The following is a 17,030-nucleotide window of genomic DNA, read 5'->3' as shown; positions in this document are numbered from 1 at the left end:
GAGTATGGACTTTTGGGATTAAAACGAGAGGATGGCTGGTTCCCACTGGTAGGATTGAGTGCCTGATATTTGGCAGAGCAAGCTTAGAGCTCTGTTCTGAGATTCGTGGGACGCTCCAGTGCTCCTGGGTTGGATTATGCGCAAGAGGGCAAGCTGAGGCCGTGGCTATAAATACCTCCTTGGACTCGGCAGGAGCCCAACGTTCCAGACAAGGGCCCTAGTGCTATAGTCCGCAAAAAATGATCATTACTAGCGCTCCCAGGCCTTAACCAGTGAGGCGTTGCCAATACCACTGATAACTTTATTGCTCCTGGCACTCAAAACCCAAGCCCATCTTCCGACGGTCCCAACCTCTACGAACCGAAAACTCAAACTCCCAGCATTCCATGCGGGGAAAGAACTACAATTCCCAGAAAGCTCTGCGCTCAGGCGGGCTCCCGTGAGTCGAAGCTGATAAAGTTTTAAGGTTCGCGCGCTCCTTTCCCATCGGTTTTCAAGGAGGCGTGACCACGGGAGGCCCGTGGCGGTGATTGGCTGGCAGTTCCTGTTGCTCAAGATCCCAGAGGAGACGGCGGAGCCTGCGCAGTTCACGGTGCAGGGCGTCGTCGGTCACGGGACCCGTGAGGCGGAGGCGCGAGCTGCCCAAGGGCAGGATAAGGGGAGGATGGGAGGAGAAGCTTTCGAAGATGTCCCCTATGAGACCAAAGAAGACGGAGTTAAATTCTGAAAGTGGGCGTTAGGCAGCAGTGTCAGAAAGAGCCAAAGCGCACGAAGGAAGGAAAAACTTCAATCCCCAGCAACTCCTAGAGCGGGGTCCACTCAAACGCGACTCTTGAAGTCCCCAAGCATCATGGGAGTTGTAGTTCAGTCTATGAAAGGCCACCGTTGCCTGGGAAACGGACGATATAGTTGGGTTCTTGAGTCCATGAAGAAGGAAGGGCTGGGAACTTAATTTTACGGATTCCTTCGAGTGGAGGGGCCTGGAGGCAGGACTCCTAGATGACGGGGAGGGTAGTTGGTGGGGGGAAGAAGCTGTGAGCCTGAACTCCTAGGAAAAAAGAGGGAACTGGGGGTTTGAACTCTGGTATCCTGGCGGGGGAAAGGGGTTGAAGTCCAGCACTTAGGTCTTTGCGTAGAGGGGTAGGGATCCAAAATCCTACGTCAAAAGGAGGAAGGGGCTGGGCTATGGATTCCTACGTCCTGAGGACAGAAGAAAGATGACAGCCCCAATGTCTCTGTCCCCATTTCTCCTTACCTGTGTCCACAGCATCTCGCTCTGTAGGGAGAGGGTCCCAAGCAGGCGGTGGTCCGCGGCCAGGACCCAGCTGGTAGTGGCTGAGCAAATGGTGGAGCTGAGCAGGGGTCAGTGTGGGGTGGTCAGTTCGTAGGCTGCTCCATGAAGCCTTGTGGGAAGATGAGGTGATAAGTCTTTGGTCATTATGGAGCAGCTGAGAAATCCTAAATGGAAGGCCCTCCATAAAGGGGGTGAATGTAGTGGTGTCTGTGCAATGTCTTTTGGGTACTGTGTAGCCTAGTTGTCACCAAAGTGATGGTAGAGAGGAGTGTGCTCTCAGCTTAAAAAAAAAAAAAAAGTACATATATATATATATATATATATCCTTCAGAATAAATGAAGATAGGAGTAGAGTGGGGCAGAGAAGAAACAAAATTGGACATTTATATTATTGAAGCTGATGATGTGTACCTGGAGATTCATTATTCCACTGTGGCTACTTTTTGTGTGTTTGAAAATTTTCTGCGCCTAACCTAGCTGATATTAGAATCATTATTGTAGTTAAAATCAGAGATTCTTGACCCAGATTGCCTGGGTTCAAAAACTCCAACCTGGTGACTTATTACCTCTGGCAAGTCACTGTGCCTCAGTTTCCTCATCTGTAAATTGGGGAGATTAAGAACTACCTACTAGGTATGAGGATTCCACATGTACTTATAAAGTACTTAGAGCACTGCCTGGTGCTTACTACTAAATGCTCTGTAAGTTTGACAAATAAATCAAGTGACCTATCCTATCTAATTCTCAGTTTCCTTGTCTGAAAAAAAGAAATTGTCAATTAATAATCTACTTCATGAAGCTTGGTCAGCATTCAACTAGAAGTGCTAAACAGTGTCTGGCATGTAGTTTATGTTCAATGAATGTTTTAACTATCACATTCCTTGGCCTCAGACCAGACTCCTTGAATCAGCAAGTCTGAGGAAGGAGGCCCTGGAAACTACTATTAATAAGTCCCATTGGGATTCTGTTTAGACACCGTTGTTGGTTTCCTTCTAGTTGCCAAGACATCATCCACACTGTCTGAAGTAGGACTGGGGACAACATGGAGTCCAAGGGAAGATCCAAGGGTAAGCTGAATACAGAGGATGACTCAGGAGTCAGAAGTCAGGGGTCAGGAATCACCTTGAGCAGAGAGGTGCGGGGCACGCAGAGCAGGTTCACAGCCATGGAGAGTTTCCGGAAGAACTCAGTGGCAATATCACCCAGCCCAGCGCCCTGCAGCCAGTCCAAGACAAGGTCCAGGTTTGTTCGGATTTGAACAGCTCGAGACCATTGATAGAAAGGTCGGCCTTGACCTGTGGGGGAAGGGTAGTAGGAGCAATGAGTGCGTGGACTGTGCATGGATGGACCCTGCACTGCTGCTCCCAGGCCCTTCCTATCCTTCAGCTTGGGATCTGGAGCTTGCTCTCCAGAGTTCCTAAAGGAGAGGCCTCTTCCTGTGATGTGTCTGAATTCACGTGGGTCTCAGTGGCTCCTGTCTGTACCTCCCTGTTCCTTCCCAGTCTGACTCTCACCTCGTTCCATCAGCGAGTTGAGAAGGGATGCATTGGAGAAGAAGAACAAGTAGCCGAAAGTCTGAGACACAAGGTCTGGGTGCAGCTCGCACTGGCTGGTCAGTTCCAGGGCTGCCTGGAACACGCCCAGGGTAGGTTTCAACCCCGGAGGCATGGCCTCCAGCTCTGCACCAGGCCCCGGAAGCTCTGCCCCAGCTGTGAAAGGGTTACTATCCAGGAGAGCCGGCAGCGTTGAATACAGAGTCTAAGGAGATACAGAGATGCAAACAGGTGATCAGACTACAACTCCCTACAAGTTTCAGGGTGGTAGAGCATGAAGATCCTGGGGAGCTCCACTGAAGGTTTCTGGGAATTGTAGTCCATTCTACCTTCAACACCCTATAGGGCTCCATGAGCAAATTCCTACTTTCCAGTTGGGTTTCTAGCATTCATCAGGACTGGGATACCACAAGACAAGAAAGGCTTTCCGGGAGTTTCTTGGGTATTTTAAGACCACCTCTGGTGCCTTACCGGACTTATAATTTCTCAACAGAGACAGCTCAAGGAGGACAAAGGATACAGAACAAAGAGGCCCCCTTCAGTCAAATAATTATTTATCCAGAATTCCCTAAGGAAAGAAAAAGAATGGAGAGTAAGGAAGTGGGAGTGGGGTGGCAGTTAGCCAGTGGAAAGTGAGATCAGGCCAAGGACAGGAAATGAGGTCAGAGGCAGAAAAGAAATAAAACTACATTTGGCAGGGATGTACAGGAAGTGAAGCCTTGGAGGAAGAAGCATAAATCAAGCCTCCCCGAGGAGCACAGACTATCTGTTCCAAAAGATCCCCTTTCATTTTACACATAGAGAATCAGGCCCACCATAAGCCAGAAACCCTGAGAATCCCAAGAAGCACTATTTAGATTAACGGTGATGATGCGGAACTGAGGCAGAAGCAGGTCCAGTAGGAAGGGCACTCCAGGGAGAAAAACATCTGTGCCTCAGAAAAGGGAGTGAATTCAGAGGTATAGCAGGTGAAGTCAGCAAACACAGGATGTGAGGCCTGATTAAAGAAGACCTTTAGTTTAAATGACAGTGCCTAGCACTATTTGATCTACCTATATCTGTATCTATATACCTGTTTATCTATCTATCTATCTACTTATCTATCTGACTTATCAGTGACTGAAGAGTGGACTTAGGAAAAGGAAGCTTGAGAAAGTGATAATGGTGATATAAACAGTTAATGAGGCCAGACTGACAGGAAGAGAAGCCAGAAATACAGGAAATGATGTAGACTCAAACAGGAAGTAGTGTCAGAATAGCAAAATGGGAAGTGATGTCAGAGAAACAGGCAATCTTGTGAGGTTAAATTGGAAGTGACATCAGAACAATGTAATGTAGTTCAAACAGGAAGTGATGTTAAGCCAAACAGGAAGCACGGGTCAAGGCCAACCTTGGTGAGGTAGTAGACAGACTGCTGGAAGGTGCACATGATGACCTCATCCAGGAGGGCCATGGCTTCGTCACATAATTCCAAGTCATTGCAGAGCTGTGGGTCTGAGGATAGGCCTGGGGGTGAGAGGGACAACCAGAGGCTGGCTGGCAGGAGCCCAGGTCCCCGGGTGCAGGGAATGGCACAGGGCTTAGACAGGCTTGGACCTGGGCCTGAGCTCACCCTCCTGATCAGCCTCCTTCTCCATCTCCAGCACCTTCTCCTGCACAAAGCTCAGCAGCTCTGTGGTGTTGGCCATCCACAGCATGAGTGGCCGCAGCTCCACGGACACAGCCTCAGGGGTCAAGGGCACCTCGGGGACCCCCTCAGGGTGGCTGGGAAAGGAGGGAAGGACCTGTGATCCTTGCCCGACTCCACCATAGTGTCCAAACACCAAGATCTGAGTCTAATTGGGGATGGAGTCCAACCCCCCACTTGATAGCTGGAATAATTGAGTCCCAAGGAAAAGCAGAAACTTGCACTAAGATATGTATGGAGTGAACATAGAACTGACTGCAAATCCCAACCCCTGTATTCCTCTAGACCCTTCTCCCCAGAATTTCTCTTACTTCTCAGGCTGACGGTCTCCAATTTCTTTAATCTTTTCCTGTGGAACAGTAAAATTAGAATCAAGGTGAGGGGAATCAGGGAGACAGGCCTATGGATTAATACCCTAGTTTTTCTAGAAGAACCTTTTTGACAGATTCTCCCCACTTTTCAAATGGACTCTCTCGAGTTTCAGAATGGTCTCTCCTCTTATCTTTTAAAACACATATCCCTGTGATTATGAGTGGTCTATCTTCTTCAGGTCCACTTCTGCTCAAACAGTTTCTTCTTACCCTACCCTCAAGAAACTTTCTAAATCTCTCTAATAGGCCTGAGCTTAGTTTGTAACTTCCCCCATGGCTTTTCCCAGGCACTTCCTTCTGAAGGTCCAATGGGTTTGTTCTCCCTGGCCTCCAAGAATTGTCTCGCCCACTACTGCTCTAAGTTTCAGACCCAATGGGCTTCCTGCCTCACCTCTCACAATGGTCTCTTCCAACTTTTAATCCAATGGGATCTCTTCGTTCCTCCCCCCATCTCCTAGAATGGTTTCTGCCATTATCCCACAGCTGCAAAGTACTGCCTTCTCTTCAAGTACAGTGGATGAATCCATATCTGCCAGCATCTCCTGGGGCCCCTTGCTTACTAGCCCAAGACCCTTCTGAGGTATCATGAGAAAGGTAATTTCGCCCTGTCCCAACTACGAAACTGAGGTGGAAGGTGGCGAAGGGAGGCTAAGGAAAGGACCTGGGGTGTCGCTAAATGGGGCTGGACAGTGGTTGGGGGCGCTCACCCAGACAGCCTCTTTGATGAGACGGGCCAGGCGGCCCAGCAGGCGCGGCAGGTGGCCCAGCTCCAGCTCCCGGGCTGAATGCTGCACGCACAGCGCTAGCAGAGTGGCTGGCCCGAGCGGTGGCAGGTCCCCGGCTCCCGCGGCTGCAGTGCGCACGATCTCACCCAGCAGTGCCTCTTCCTCCCGTGGCCGGAAGCGCAGGACAGGCTCATGGCCATCCAGGTAGGCGGCCAGCGCCTCGCCGCGCTCCTGTAGGCCACGGCCGCACAAGCGGCAAGAGAAGGCCCAGCCGGGGCCCGGAGGCGTGGCTCCGGGGCGCGCAGGCAGCCATGGCGGCCGCGCCGGCCCGGAGCCCCCAGTACGGGGGTCCTTGTACATGAACAGGAAGTGCTCGCCCAGCCCCAGCAGGTCGCCCGGGTGCAGCTCGGCCTCCCGCAGTAGGAGGCACCCATTGTGCGTGACCGGGGCTCCCCGGGATGGGCGCACCATGGCCGGGGGCTCAGGGCCCGCGCGCACTGTGCAGTGACGTGGCAGGATGTCTGGGGCGTTGAGAAAGGTGTCCACATACGGGGCTGGAGACCCACTTCGGGCAGAGGAGTTCCCGCCCCGGCCGAACACGTGTTGCTCCCGCGTCATCACATACACCACGAAGTCCTGGAGGGAAAGGGAAGATGCACTAAGGATACTGCTCCACAATGGATGGACGCTTCCAAAGAGATCCCTTTCCCACAATCGACTCTCCCATCAACCACCTCCCATTGCATAAATACTTCCAAGGAGATCTCCTGGGATCCCAAAGGACTCACCAAATACCCCCCATCTCCCAGGAGTGGACTCTTCAAAGACACTTCCTATAGTGGGCTGTCCCATAACACACATCCTGAAGACTGGATATTTCTAACGAAACCCTTTTTTTGACATGGGCTCTACCATTCCCCTCCCTCAAAGAATGGATGCTTCCCAGGAGATCTTTCTTCAATGGACTCTCTCATCTTCTCTCCTCCTCTGAATGGACTCTTTCAAGGTAATCCTTTCCTACAGTGGACTCTCCCACAACATCCAGTCCAGAGAATTGGTGCTTCTGATGACACCACACCCCCGTTACTAAAATGGACTGTCCCTTTGCCCTCCTCCTCAAAGAATGGACTTTTCCAAGGAAACCATTCTCCAAGCAACACTCCCATTTCCCTACCCCTGGCCCTGCTTGCCCATCATTCCACCCCCATGATGGAGGCTTCCAAAGACTTTTCCCCTTACAAAAATAGTTTCTTTCAATATTCTCAAAGCAAGGAATAGATACCTTTAAAGAGACTCCTCCTTTGAACAAAGATTTCTTTCATTTTCTCCACCTCATGAATGTACACTTTGAAGGAGACCCCCTTTCTAAAATGGACTTTCATTTTTCCCCACTCCATGATGGACTCACATCCAAGGAGACATAATCCTACAATGGATTCACCTATTACCCCCTCTCCCATGATGGAGGAATCCATAGATACTTGCCCTTTCATCAATGCTTGCTCTCAATATTTCTATCCCCAAAAAGGACATCTCCCAGGAGATCTCCATACAGTGGCACTTCTAGTAACCCCACCTTATAAACAGATGTTTTCAAGGAGACCCTCTTCTTATAATGGAGTGTCCCGTTTCATCCACTAAATGAAGAGGTGCATTCCAGAAGACCCCTTCCTAAAAATGACTTCCCATGTCCATCCTATAAAAATGGAAGAGCTCAGTCTCACCCCTTTCTTAAACTAGAACCTTCTGTTCTCAATCCGTGTCTGAGAATAGTCATCCTGATATTCATAAATCCTCCTCTTCCACTGACTCTCCCATTACCTGTCCTTCACAGATGGATGTTTCCAAAGAGACCCCTTCCTACAATGGAATCGCTCATCTGCCTCTAAAAAACAGACCTTTCCAGTCTGACTACCTTCTGAAGGTAGAATCTCCCATTTTCTATCCCTGTCTGAAGAAATGGAATGATCCAAAAACATATGAACCCCCTTTCTAAAATGGACTTTCCTGTTCTTTAACCCGAGAGGGGATGTTTCCATAGCACATACAATGAACTCACAGGTGAGTGCCACCTGTGAATAGAGGAGTGCAACTAAAGTCCTTTCTATAATAGTTTCACCTCTTACTCCTGTTCCCAAGAATGGACACTTCCAATAAAGCCTCTTTCTTACAAAGGAACTTCTGAACTTCATGCAAAAGAATGGATGTTTGTAATGTTTCTCCCTCTTCCCATAACAGACTGTCGTATAGTCCCCAAGTAGATCCTTTTAACTTGATCACCATCCCAAAATAGACCCTCCTTTCTCCAACCTTGTCTGGGGGGTGGGCTGTTAAAATATATGCAAATCACTTCCTACAACGAACTTGTTCATCCTGTTGCCCCAACAAAGGAATGAATTTTTCCATGAAAGCTCTTCACTGAATAATCTTAACCTCTTACCCATATACACAGCCAAGCCACCTACCCCAATTGAAACCCTCTCTGATAGTAAAAATGGGACTGTTCAGTAAGCTCCACCACCTTTTAGAGTGGGATTTCCCATTGATCCCAACAGTACTTGTTGAGTTTGGCTATACCACAAAGGTGGACAACATCATAAAGATGGTTCTAATAATCACCACACATTTCTATTATTGAAATAATTTCCCACTGACCCCCAGCTGTTAATCCTTTCTTCTTCTCTGCTGCCTAACACTCAAACAAGTTCTATTGCCACCCAATACGTGAAATAGAAGTACCAGTACCACCTACCCCCATCAACAATGGTCAAATAGTTCCAATGTAAACCATCACCTATAAAAAATGAATTAGTCCACTCCTCCGCAGAAAATATACCCAGAAGATCCTAGGCATCAAATTATCTTCCTCTCCTAGAAGATAGACTCCCCCTCAAGAAATATTAATAGATGCTTTTAAGGAGATCTCCTTTAATCAATAGGCTGTCCCATTCTCCCTTGAGGAACTCAGTTCCTCCAACTTTGAATGAAAAGAACCATCCCCTACTTGTCCCGCCAGTGGAATCTTTTTCAGTCATCTATACTCCACCACCGCTACACCTCTGACAATCTCCTAACTTGCTGGGACCACACCTTCCATCGTACCTGAGACTACGGCACCCAAGGAATTCTGGGAATTGTAGTTTTGTCGCCCTTTAACTGAAGGATGGGGCATAGGATTCTCTCCGTAGGAAAGGCTGCTCTTACCTGGGCATCCTGGTAGCCCTGGAGCAGCAGAAAGTAGGGACGGTTGCTGGGGGCTTGGATGAGGCACTGGGTCAACTGATCAAAGTCACCAGGGTCTGCAGGTCCAATTTGGGCGTCTGCTGCCCCTGGGGCCATGCTAAGAGCCTGCTGCCTGCGTTCCTGCTGCCTCCGCCGCCGACCCTGCAGGCTGAGCTCTGACACACTGCGACGCAGGGACAGGTTTTCTGAGCGCTCCTTGCCCGCCGACCCAGCCTGGGTCCCTGCCCCCGACCCTGGGCCAGGGCTGGCCAACGCCGCCCCACCGGATGCTGCCCGGGAACGGTTCTTCTGTGGCCGCCACAAGGCAGGGCCCGTGCCTACAGAGAGAGATGGAAAGCGATGAGGTTGAGACTGGAAAGAGACATAGGGAGAGACAGACTCAGAGAGCTGGGGATTATCAAGAGACAAAGAATTTGCTATAGAGTGGTGGGGTGCTTCTCACATTTAGGTTTTGGCATATACTTTTTCCTATGTCTAGAACACACTTTCCACCTGACTCCTACCCATCTTGCAGTTTTCGGCTCAAAAATTCATTCGTTCTTTCCATTTAGTATTTTTCGAGCACCTACTAATGCTGGGCAACGTTCTAGTCACTAGGGTATTCGCAGTGAACAGAGAAGACCCTGCCCCCAGGGAAACAAACCATCTCCTGAACACCCTTCCCTGATAGTCCAAGTTGAAGTTGAAGCAGACAAAGGCACCCCTGGGCACTCTGGGCTTTGTCTGGGCCCAGCACAGACCTGGCACATGGTAGGTGCCTAGTGGAAATAAGCAGAAGGAGTGAACTGATGTGTTTCTCACTAGGCTGTGAAATCTAGGAGAGAGGGAACTTTATCTGTCAGTGTCCCCACTGTATTCCCCCTAGAACCTTAAATAATGTATGGCTAATGAATGATTTCTGAAGGAAAAAAGGACAATGATGGTTATAATTACCATTCTTTATTAAGCAACTTCTATGTGCCAAGCACTGCGCTAAAACTCTATAAACATTATCGCATTGAATCTTCATCTAGAATTTTGCTGAGTTTAACTGGCTAAGAACGGATTGGAATCCCAGCCTGAGTTCCAAGCCACACAACTTTATCTCCCAAAAGGAGACTCAGAAACAGAAAAGCGGTTACAGGTCTCCCTGAGCAGCCCCTGGCCCTCTAAGCCAGGCCCCGTCCCTGCCAGGCTTGCGATTTCACCAGTGGCGCCACCTCCTGTTCCAGGTCCGGTCTTCTCAAAGACCAGGCCAACAGATAAGAACAACTTTCTCTGGCCTCTACAAATACTTCTTCATTTCCTGGGTGCCACCCTCAAGTCCCCCTAATCAAATTTCGCAGCCAGCTCATCTTTGAGCCACCCGCTCCAAGACCCGCCCCTCTGAGGCTCTGGCCATTCTTAGGCTTTGATCTAGCAGCCAGTTTCTTCGCTCTCCAGGTCCCTCCCCCTTCTAGTCTTCATCCACTGAACCTCACGAAACACTTCAACGTACTGCTCTGAGAGGGCTTCTGCCACAGGGACTCGCGCCACCAGACAGCCTCCCCGCCAAACACTTCTTACTCCAGGCTACTCTATTCTGCAGGCCTGGTCCCAGCAGCGTAGGACCTGCCCATCGGCTCTGCAACCCAAAGGCGTGGTCCTCTGGCCTAGCCCACCTGGTAGACCTTGGTCCGGCCCTAGCTCCGCCCCCGGCTGGACCCAGTGCTATGTAGGTACCGCCCAGTCCCCCCACAGCGGCCTCCGCCTCCACCCCGCGATCTCCTTCAGCCCCGCAGGCCCCTCCTCGCCCTGGCCCCGCCCCCAAGCTCCAGCTCAGCCCTCCCGCTGGCCCCGCCCCAGGGCAGGCCCCGCCCCGTCCCGTCCCGTCCCTCAGGTTCGGTCTGCAGAGTCGCGCCCGCCGGCTCACCTTCGTTGTCCGAAGCCCCAAAGGCCTCCTGCTCCAGGCGGCGCGCTTCCTCGCGGCCGCGCAACTCGAAACGCCGCGCCCAGCCAGGCCGCGCCCGCCACAGCTCTTGCACCAGCAGCGGGCGCTCAGAGTCGCCCAGCACACGCAGGTGCTCCGCCCGCCACTCGCTGTTGCCTGCGCCTCCTGCCGCTGGCCGGCCCAGCGCGTCGCACAGCGCAAAGGCGTCCACGCAACTGCTCTCGCCCGGGCCGCTGCCGGGACTCCCCGCTAGCCCATAGCGCTCCAGCGCCTCGGCCACCAGCTCGCGTGCAGTGGAGCGCGCCGTGGCCAGCACGCTCTTGTAGTTGGCGCCCGATGCCAGCCCGGCGCCAAAGATCTTGAGGACCCCCGGGGGCGCCGTGGCGCGGGAGGCTAGTGGGGGTTCGGGGGCCACGCCCGCCGCCAGGTCAGGCAGCTTCTTCTCGCTGGCCCAGCGCTGCGCGGCCCCCGGAGTCCCGGGGCCTCCAGCGCCACCAGATCCTGTGGCCCCCGTTCCCGAGCCCCGAAAGAGCTGGGAGATGCGCTTGGCGCGGCTCCCTGAGGCTCCGCCGGCCGCCTTGACTGCGCCCACTCGTCGCAGCTCCACGTGCGGCGGAGGCGGGGGCAACGGCTCGCTGCTGCGGCTCCCCGTGTCTGAAGACGAAGACCTGGGAGCCCGCCGGAGAGCGGAGACGTGGGAGAGACCCAGAAAGAGATGCAGAGGCGGGGGAGGGAAGGAGGGAGGTGGACAAAGACCCACATGGGTAGGTGGGAAACAGAGACCGGGAGACGAGGGATAGACACCCATTGAGAGGGGGAGATAGAAACCCACAGGAGGATGAGAAACGCAGGATGTACGGAGAAGGGGGAGTGGGCAGAGACCAGAGGCAAGGAGAGATAAACAAATTAATTAAATAAATAAACGAAGAAATAAAGGCAAATCCCACAGAAGGAAATTCCAAGAAATGAGCAGGGAGGGGAGGAAGGAAGGTGAATCAAACTCCTGCTACTTCTGGGTCCCCATTTCCGTTTCTATGGGCCTAAACCCATCTCCAGGCCCAGCACTTCCCCCCCGCCTGGCTCGATATCTGTGTGGCCCACTGCGTCCTCCCAGCTGCCAGCTCACTTGCCCATTCAGGGGTCCCTGGCATTACCCAGTGCAGTAATTGGGTCATAAACAGGAACAGAGGTGGGGCAGGGACAGGAGAGTTGCGAGGAGGTGGGTACTCACTTCACAGAGGCAGCGCTGGGCCACCGCCGTCCCAGCTTGGCAAGCTGCTTCCTGGGAGAATTGATCCACAGGCCCACCGGGAGATGGAGCTTCCCAAAGCGGGGGCTTCCGCCCTCCTTCCGTTCACCAGATAGCATGGCCCTAAGGGATGGTGGGTAAAGCCCCAACTCCTGAGGCTCTGAGTGGTGGGAATGGGCTGGAGGGGGTCTGGACTCGAGTCAGAGGGAGGAGGCAGCTGGGGCTCAGACTCCTGAGTCTGGGTAGAAGGGAGGGATGAAAGCCTGGACTCCTGGGTACTGGGATGGGAGGTGGCTGGGGACTGACTCCTGGGTCTGAGGGAGAAGGGGTGTGGACTCCTGGGTCCCCGGCTCTTACCCTTCTTTGGGTCCCAGCAGCACCTGGGGGCCCTGGCTCCGTTGGCCTGGGATGGTTCCTGACCCCACTGCTCCTGTTCAGCCTTTCCTCTGCCCCAGCTCCCAGCACTGGGTGGGGGACAGGAAAAGGCAAGAGGAAACCCGGCAGGAAGAGCGGGGAGGGGGCGTCCTGTGAGGGGAGCTGGGCCTGGGGGAGGAGATCTGGGTAGGGCTGGCCCTGCCCCACTCCTTGATTCTGGAATTATATTTCAGTAGTTGTTCCCTGCCAGGACCCAGGGGGCCCAGTTCCCAGTCCCTCCTCCCTTAGACAAGAGACCATCCCCAGACCTCTGCTCTTGGGGAAACCAAAAGTTAGGATCAGTCTGGAGGAATGAGTCAGATACTTAGACAACCAAATAAATCTTTATTGGCTCCTTGATCCTGTAGCCTTTTCCTCTGGAACCTGGGAGCTCTGCGCAGCTTCACTGCCAGTGCCCAACCAGGATTTTATGGAGTCCATGACCTTCTCAGACCGATAGCAAAGTATCCTGGGGGAAGGTGGGGTGCAAATAGCAAAACTAGATCAGATCCCAGACTCCCTGTATTTGATCTTATTCTAGCAATTATCCAAGCTTTATCCTCCTAGGTAATCCCTACCCTGTTTTTTAAGCCCCATCTCCAATAGAAGTCCAGCTCTCAGGGTTCCGAAGCTCCCAGACACCCCTCTGTATTGGAAGCCCCGCCCCTCATTCCAAGCTCTGCCTTCTTCAGTGGGCAGCTCACGTGGTGGCAATGCCGGCTATCAGCACCACAGAGATCCAGATCAGCAGCCCGACCAGGCGGCCTCTCAGTATATTCTCTGCCGTTGGAGACTGTGATGACGGAGACTGGAGGGTTGTAGACGACTTGGTGACACTCCAAGTCATCTCATTCGGGGCCACCTCATCCTGGCTTGGGATGTTTGATGATGGTATCTCCTCCGCGATTCTTTTGGGCAACACTGATAGAGGAGAAGGGAAGAACAGTCCTGGGAAGGCATGAAGGTCCCGCCAAGGCAAACCCTCCCCTCACCAACTTGCCCCAAGCCCTGAAGGATAATCACGCGCCTCCAGCCTCCAATTGTGTGTAGCGGGGAACAAACCCAGAGGGGAACCCTGCAGCTGTGGCCAGAGGCCACACCCAGGTCAGGAAGCCTGAAAACCCGACAGGAAGTTATGCCCCTATAGGCCACGCCCCTGAAGCGGACCACCCCCAACTCCAGGACCTTGAAACCCATACTTCTTTCAACTCCCCAGCACTGACCTGTGACATGAAAACGGATGACCGTGGCCGGGCTGGATTGCACGGTGTCCAGCTGGCAGCGATAGGTGCCTGCATCCAGTGGGTCTACCATGATCTTGGTCAGGGTAGGCTCTTTCCCCTTGGACACCAAGGTCTCAGACTTGTTCCTCCAAACCTAGACCCAAGCTCAAGGGGTCACAGAGGCCTGGGGAGTTCAGGGGTTGGGGGAGTACAGGGGTAAGAAGATCACGGGGCCTCAATGGGAGATGGGAGTCCTGAGTGTACTGGTCAGGGCATGGGGTCACCAGGGTGAGTGGGAGCCAAGTCTGGTAGGTCATGGGTCATGGGGATTGTGGGTGCAGGCCTGTGGATACAGGGTTCACACAGGCCTGATGGACTTGGAATTCAAGGGTTACAGGAGTTGGAGGGCCCCACCCTGTAAAAGCTGTAATCGGTCAGGCCTTGAGAGGCATGATGCCAGTTGAGCTCACAGTCCAGGATCATGTCTTCCATTTCATGGACCTCGACTTTGCGCTCTAGGGATAGGGGGTTACTGTAGGAAGCCCCTTGGGTTCTTGGCCTTCCCCCAACTTCCATCCACTAGGTTGGCCCCGCCTTTTCTCATCTGCTGGCTCTAGTCTCCGCCCTCTCTAGACTCAGTCACTCCTCTGGCTCCGCCCCTCTTGCACCGCCCCTCTTGCACCAACCCCTCCTGCTGGACCCAGCTCTCTCACCCCCGCAATCCAAGGACTTCCGACAAGCGTGAACCTGTTTCTTGCAGTTACTGCACCAGATCAGCGTCTGCAACATCATACCTGAAGGGGCAGGGTCAAGGTGGTATTCGCCCACTAGCAGGCGGGGCTAAAAGGAGAGGGCAGGGCCAAGGGCGGGGCGGGACTAGAGCGCAGTCCTGTAGGAAGCGGAATCTAACCAGTGCAAAAGAATGAGCTGCGCTCGCCAAGAAGGTTTTGGGTGCAGGAGGAATACTGAAGACCTAGGAACCTCCCAGACGCGGAGAATGAAGAAACACCAAGACCCAAAAGGGGGAGGAGAAAGGCTGGGTATTCACGGGGCAAGGATGAGGGAGAGAGAACCAGCTCCTCTGATCTGAACTTACCACATTCGTTGGGACAAAAATCTGCCTCCGCAGAAAGAAAAAAATGAGGATCAGATTTTTAAGTTAAAAAGGATGAGGGAAGGGGCAAAGGAAGAGGCTGGGGCTGGAACTCCTGGCTTTGAGGGAGGAAGGACCTGGGGGCCTGGACCCCTGGGTCTAAGGGGGGAGAGGGTTGGGAGAGCTGAGGGACTGGACTTGAGAAGAAAGGGGCTGGGGACAGGGACTCTCGGCCTGTGGAAGGAGGGGGGCTGGGGTCCAGGACTCCCATCTTCCCTCACTCACCCTCTTTTTGGAAGTGAGCAGCATATCTGGCAAAGGTATCCTTTTGCAGGTGCAACATCCAGAATAGCTCTTTCACGAAGAGCTCATCTAGGAAGAAGCAGGATGAAACAAAGTGGTCCCCTCCCCCACTTCCAAGTGCGAGGTACAGGAAGTTTGCCTCAGTCTGCTGCTCCGGTATTCCGCTTTTGGGCCTTCTCAAGGAAGGACAGTGAAACTGAAATGACCACCTAACATAATGGCTAAGCAACAAATGGGGTAAGGTCACTGTTATGGTCTCCATTTTAGAGGTGCGGAAGCTGCAAAATCCCTCGCTCAAGGCCACACAGCTAGGAAGTGGCAATGCCAGAATTTTAACCTAAGCAGTCTGGCTCCAAAACTCAGTACCTGACCCCCAGACCAAGCATCATCAGCAGCAATCATTTCCCTGGGATTCTGGAGCCCCTCCCATGTCCCCTCCGTTCAATTACCTTTTACTTCACTATCCGTGATGCGTTTCAGATCCTTCAGCAAACTCCAGGATGCCTTCTCCAGTGTGGGCTCATCTATGGGGAGAGATAGAACGCCAGGTTCCAGTATTGTCTCATTGCCTCACCTAGTCTTAAAAACTACAATACCCATGGGTATGGATAGGTCTAGTTAAGGCCTTACCCTCCCGTTGCTTTCTGGGAGTTGTAGTTTTATTAAATTGCAGGCAAGGGCTACGGGAACACAGTATTTCCTAGCCCCGGGAACCCCGAAATCTGTACCACAACCTGTTCCATTCCCGAACACAGGAGACTCTGCCTGCAGCCTTTTCCCCCCTGCCCCCAGCAATCCTAGCCCCAGAACCCTCTTTTCCCAGGACCGGGGGTCCGGGCTCCACCTTGCCCTCACCGACGACCCCCAGATAGGAATCCTCGTCAAACGGCAGTTCCTTGAAATCCTGCAAGGCCTGCTTTACCCTTTTCATCAAGTTTTTGTGGTGCTCGGCCCCCAGGTGGCCAGGCAGGTAATCCATCTCCAAGGAGTTTAGCGCTTCCACGACTTTTGTATCACACAGGACACAAGTCCGGGCAGGAAGCAGGCAGCTGGCCAGCGCCGCCACCAGGAGGGGAAGCCGCGGCCCCATTGCGGGCAGAACCCCTGGAAGAGTCCTCTCACCCCAAACCGAGAGGAAGTGAGGGTAAACGGAGAGATGCCCTTCCCGAGACTAAGGGACCCTAAATTTACAAGGCGCACACTTCTTGTTAGGAAACCGAGGAATCCCGTTGCACCCTCGACAACTGCTGCCCGACAGTCTCTCCAGCGTGATGTATCCTCGAACACTAGGGTTCGCTGAAGAGCCGAGTCCGGCTTCTGAGGGCTTTAAGAGAGGAGGACCGAGCCACGTCCTTCCACACTGATATTTTCCCACTACTAAAATTAAGGGTTTTGTTGGGGGTAAGGTTTGTAATAGAGAGCATTTGACTGCGGTTAGAGTCACGGTTCGCCCCTATCTACAAGGAACTCCCACAGCCTCGACCATAGAGCTTCCCACGTAGAACCCCTAATTCCCAAAAGATAGTCCCTGGAGGCTTCCCTGGCCCCGCCCGGAAGCCCAATTCTGAGTCCGATTGGACCGCAACAAAGGGAGGCCCCGCCCACTCCTCCTTGATGTCACAGAAGCAGCCGCCTTTTCAGACCGGAAGTTTCCCGGCATCGACTGAGGTGGAAGTATCCTGTCTTCTCTGGCTTTCCAGAAACGAGGAACGAAATTCTGCCCTTCAGCCTCCTCCTCTCCCTGGGCCACAAGACCCAGGCTTCCGGTTAGATGCCCAGGACCCTTTGGAAAGCCAGTGATCGAGCCACGAGGACGCGCGAAGTGGCCCTTCCCAGCCGTAGGACTACGATTCCCAGAAGACCCCGGGGTCTCCGTAGCTGATTACCTCAACCAACCCCATACCTTTATGGGAAGTGTAGTTCAACAGTTATACTCTGTGCACACTTCCTCCCCCACCTTCTCTTC

The 17,030-nt window shown here is 53.0% G+C and overlaps 2 protein-coding genes across 5 annotated transcripts; both read right to left on the bottom strand.

Moving 5' to 3' along the window:
* Nucleotides 1-256: 256 nt before the first annotated feature.
* On the bottom strand, nucleotides 257-12,770 carry RASIP1 (Ras interacting protein 1). 2 transcript variants are annotated; one of them, XM_019741650.2, is made up of 12 exons: nucleotides 12,389-12,770; nucleotides 12,014-12,154; nucleotides 10,765-11,450; nucleotides 8,835-9,190; nucleotides 5,613-6,266; nucleotides 4,846-4,883; nucleotides 4,460-4,611; nucleotides 4,238-4,353; nucleotides 2,809-3,052; nucleotides 2,417-2,589; nucleotides 1,256-1,403; nucleotides 257-693 (listed from the first exon to the last, which is right to left on the bottom strand). In XM_019741650.2, exons 2-12 carry the CDS (start codon nucleotides 12,148-12,150, stop codon nucleotides 494-496), a joined length of 2,904 nt encoding a protein of 967 aa, XP_019597209.1. In that variant the 5' UTR covers nucleotides 12,151-12,154; nucleotides 12,389-12,770; the 3' UTR covers nucleotides 257-493. The 2 variants fall into 2 exon arrangements, with proteins under 2 accessions (XP_019597209.1, XP_019597210.1); XM_019741651.2 differs by having other exon boundaries at nucleotides 4,238-4,341.
* Nucleotides 12,771-16,601, bottom strand: IZUMO1 (izumo sperm-oocyte fusion 1). 3 transcript variants are annotated; one of them, XR_002138159.2, is made up of 9 exons: nucleotides 15,920-16,598; nucleotides 15,514-15,588; nucleotides 15,047-15,133; nucleotides 14,765-14,785; nucleotides 14,382-14,462; nucleotides 14,083-14,183; nucleotides 13,669-13,822; nucleotides 13,024-13,366; nucleotides 12,771-12,914 (listed from the first exon to the last, which is right to left on the bottom strand). XR_002138159.2 is itself a non-coding variant. In XM_019741652.2 (9 exons), the coding sequence occupies exons 1-9, from the start codon at nucleotides 16,152-16,154 to the stop codon at nucleotides 12,791-12,793; spliced, it is 1,095 nt and encodes a 364-aa protein (XP_019597211.2). In that variant the 5' UTR covers nucleotides 16,155-16,598; the 3' UTR covers nucleotides 12,771-12,790. The 3 variants fall into 3 exon arrangements, 2 of the variants coding, with proteins under 2 accessions (XP_019597211.2, XP_074172256.1); XM_019741652.2 differs by having other exon boundaries at nucleotides 13,150-13,366; XM_074316155.1 differs by lacking the exon at nucleotides 14,765-14,785 and having other exon boundaries at nucleotides 13,150-13,366; nucleotides 15,920-16,601.
* Between the last annotated feature and the right edge of the window lie 429 nt (nucleotides 16,602-17,030).

This window comes from Rhinolophus sinicus, linkage group LG11 (assembly GCF_036562045.2).
Source record: "Rhinolophus sinicus isolate RSC01 linkage group LG11, ASM3656204v1, whole genome shotgun sequence".
Classification (NCBI taxonomy): domain Eukaryota; kingdom Metazoa; phylum Chordata; class Mammalia; order Chiroptera; family Rhinolophidae; genus Rhinolophus; species Rhinolophus sinicus.
Note: the sequence above shows the minus strand (reverse complement) of the source record. Positions and strands in the feature narration are given on the sequence as shown.

Bases quoted from the DNA above. Each gene is read 5' to 3' on its own strand.
- IZUMO1 (XM_019741652.2), bottom strand. From the start codon at position 16,154: ATGGGGCCGCGGCTTCCCCTCCTGGTGGCGGCGCTGGCCAGCTGCCTG. The intron at 15,589-15,919 runs GTGAGGGCAAGG...CTCTCCCCATAG, and splicing joins TTCCTATCTGGGGGTCGTCG to ATGAGCCCACACTGGAGAAG. The intron at 15,134-15,513 runs GTAATTGAACGG...GCTTCTTCCTAG, and splicing joins CACGGATAGTGAAGTAAAAG to ATGAGCTCTTCGTGAAAGAG.
- RASIP1 (XM_019741650.2), bottom strand. From the start codon at position 12,150: ATGCTATCTGGTGAACGGAAGGAGGGCGGAAGCCCCCGCTTTGGGAAG. The intron at 11,451-12,013 runs GTGAGTACCCAC...GCGGGCTCCCAG, and splicing joins CCCAGCGCTGCCTCTGTGAA to GTCTTCGTCTTCAGACACGG. The intron at 4,612-4,845 runs GTAAGAGAAATT...CTCCTTTCCCAG, and splicing joins GGAGACCGTCAGCCTGAGAA to CCACCCTGAGGGGGTCCCCG.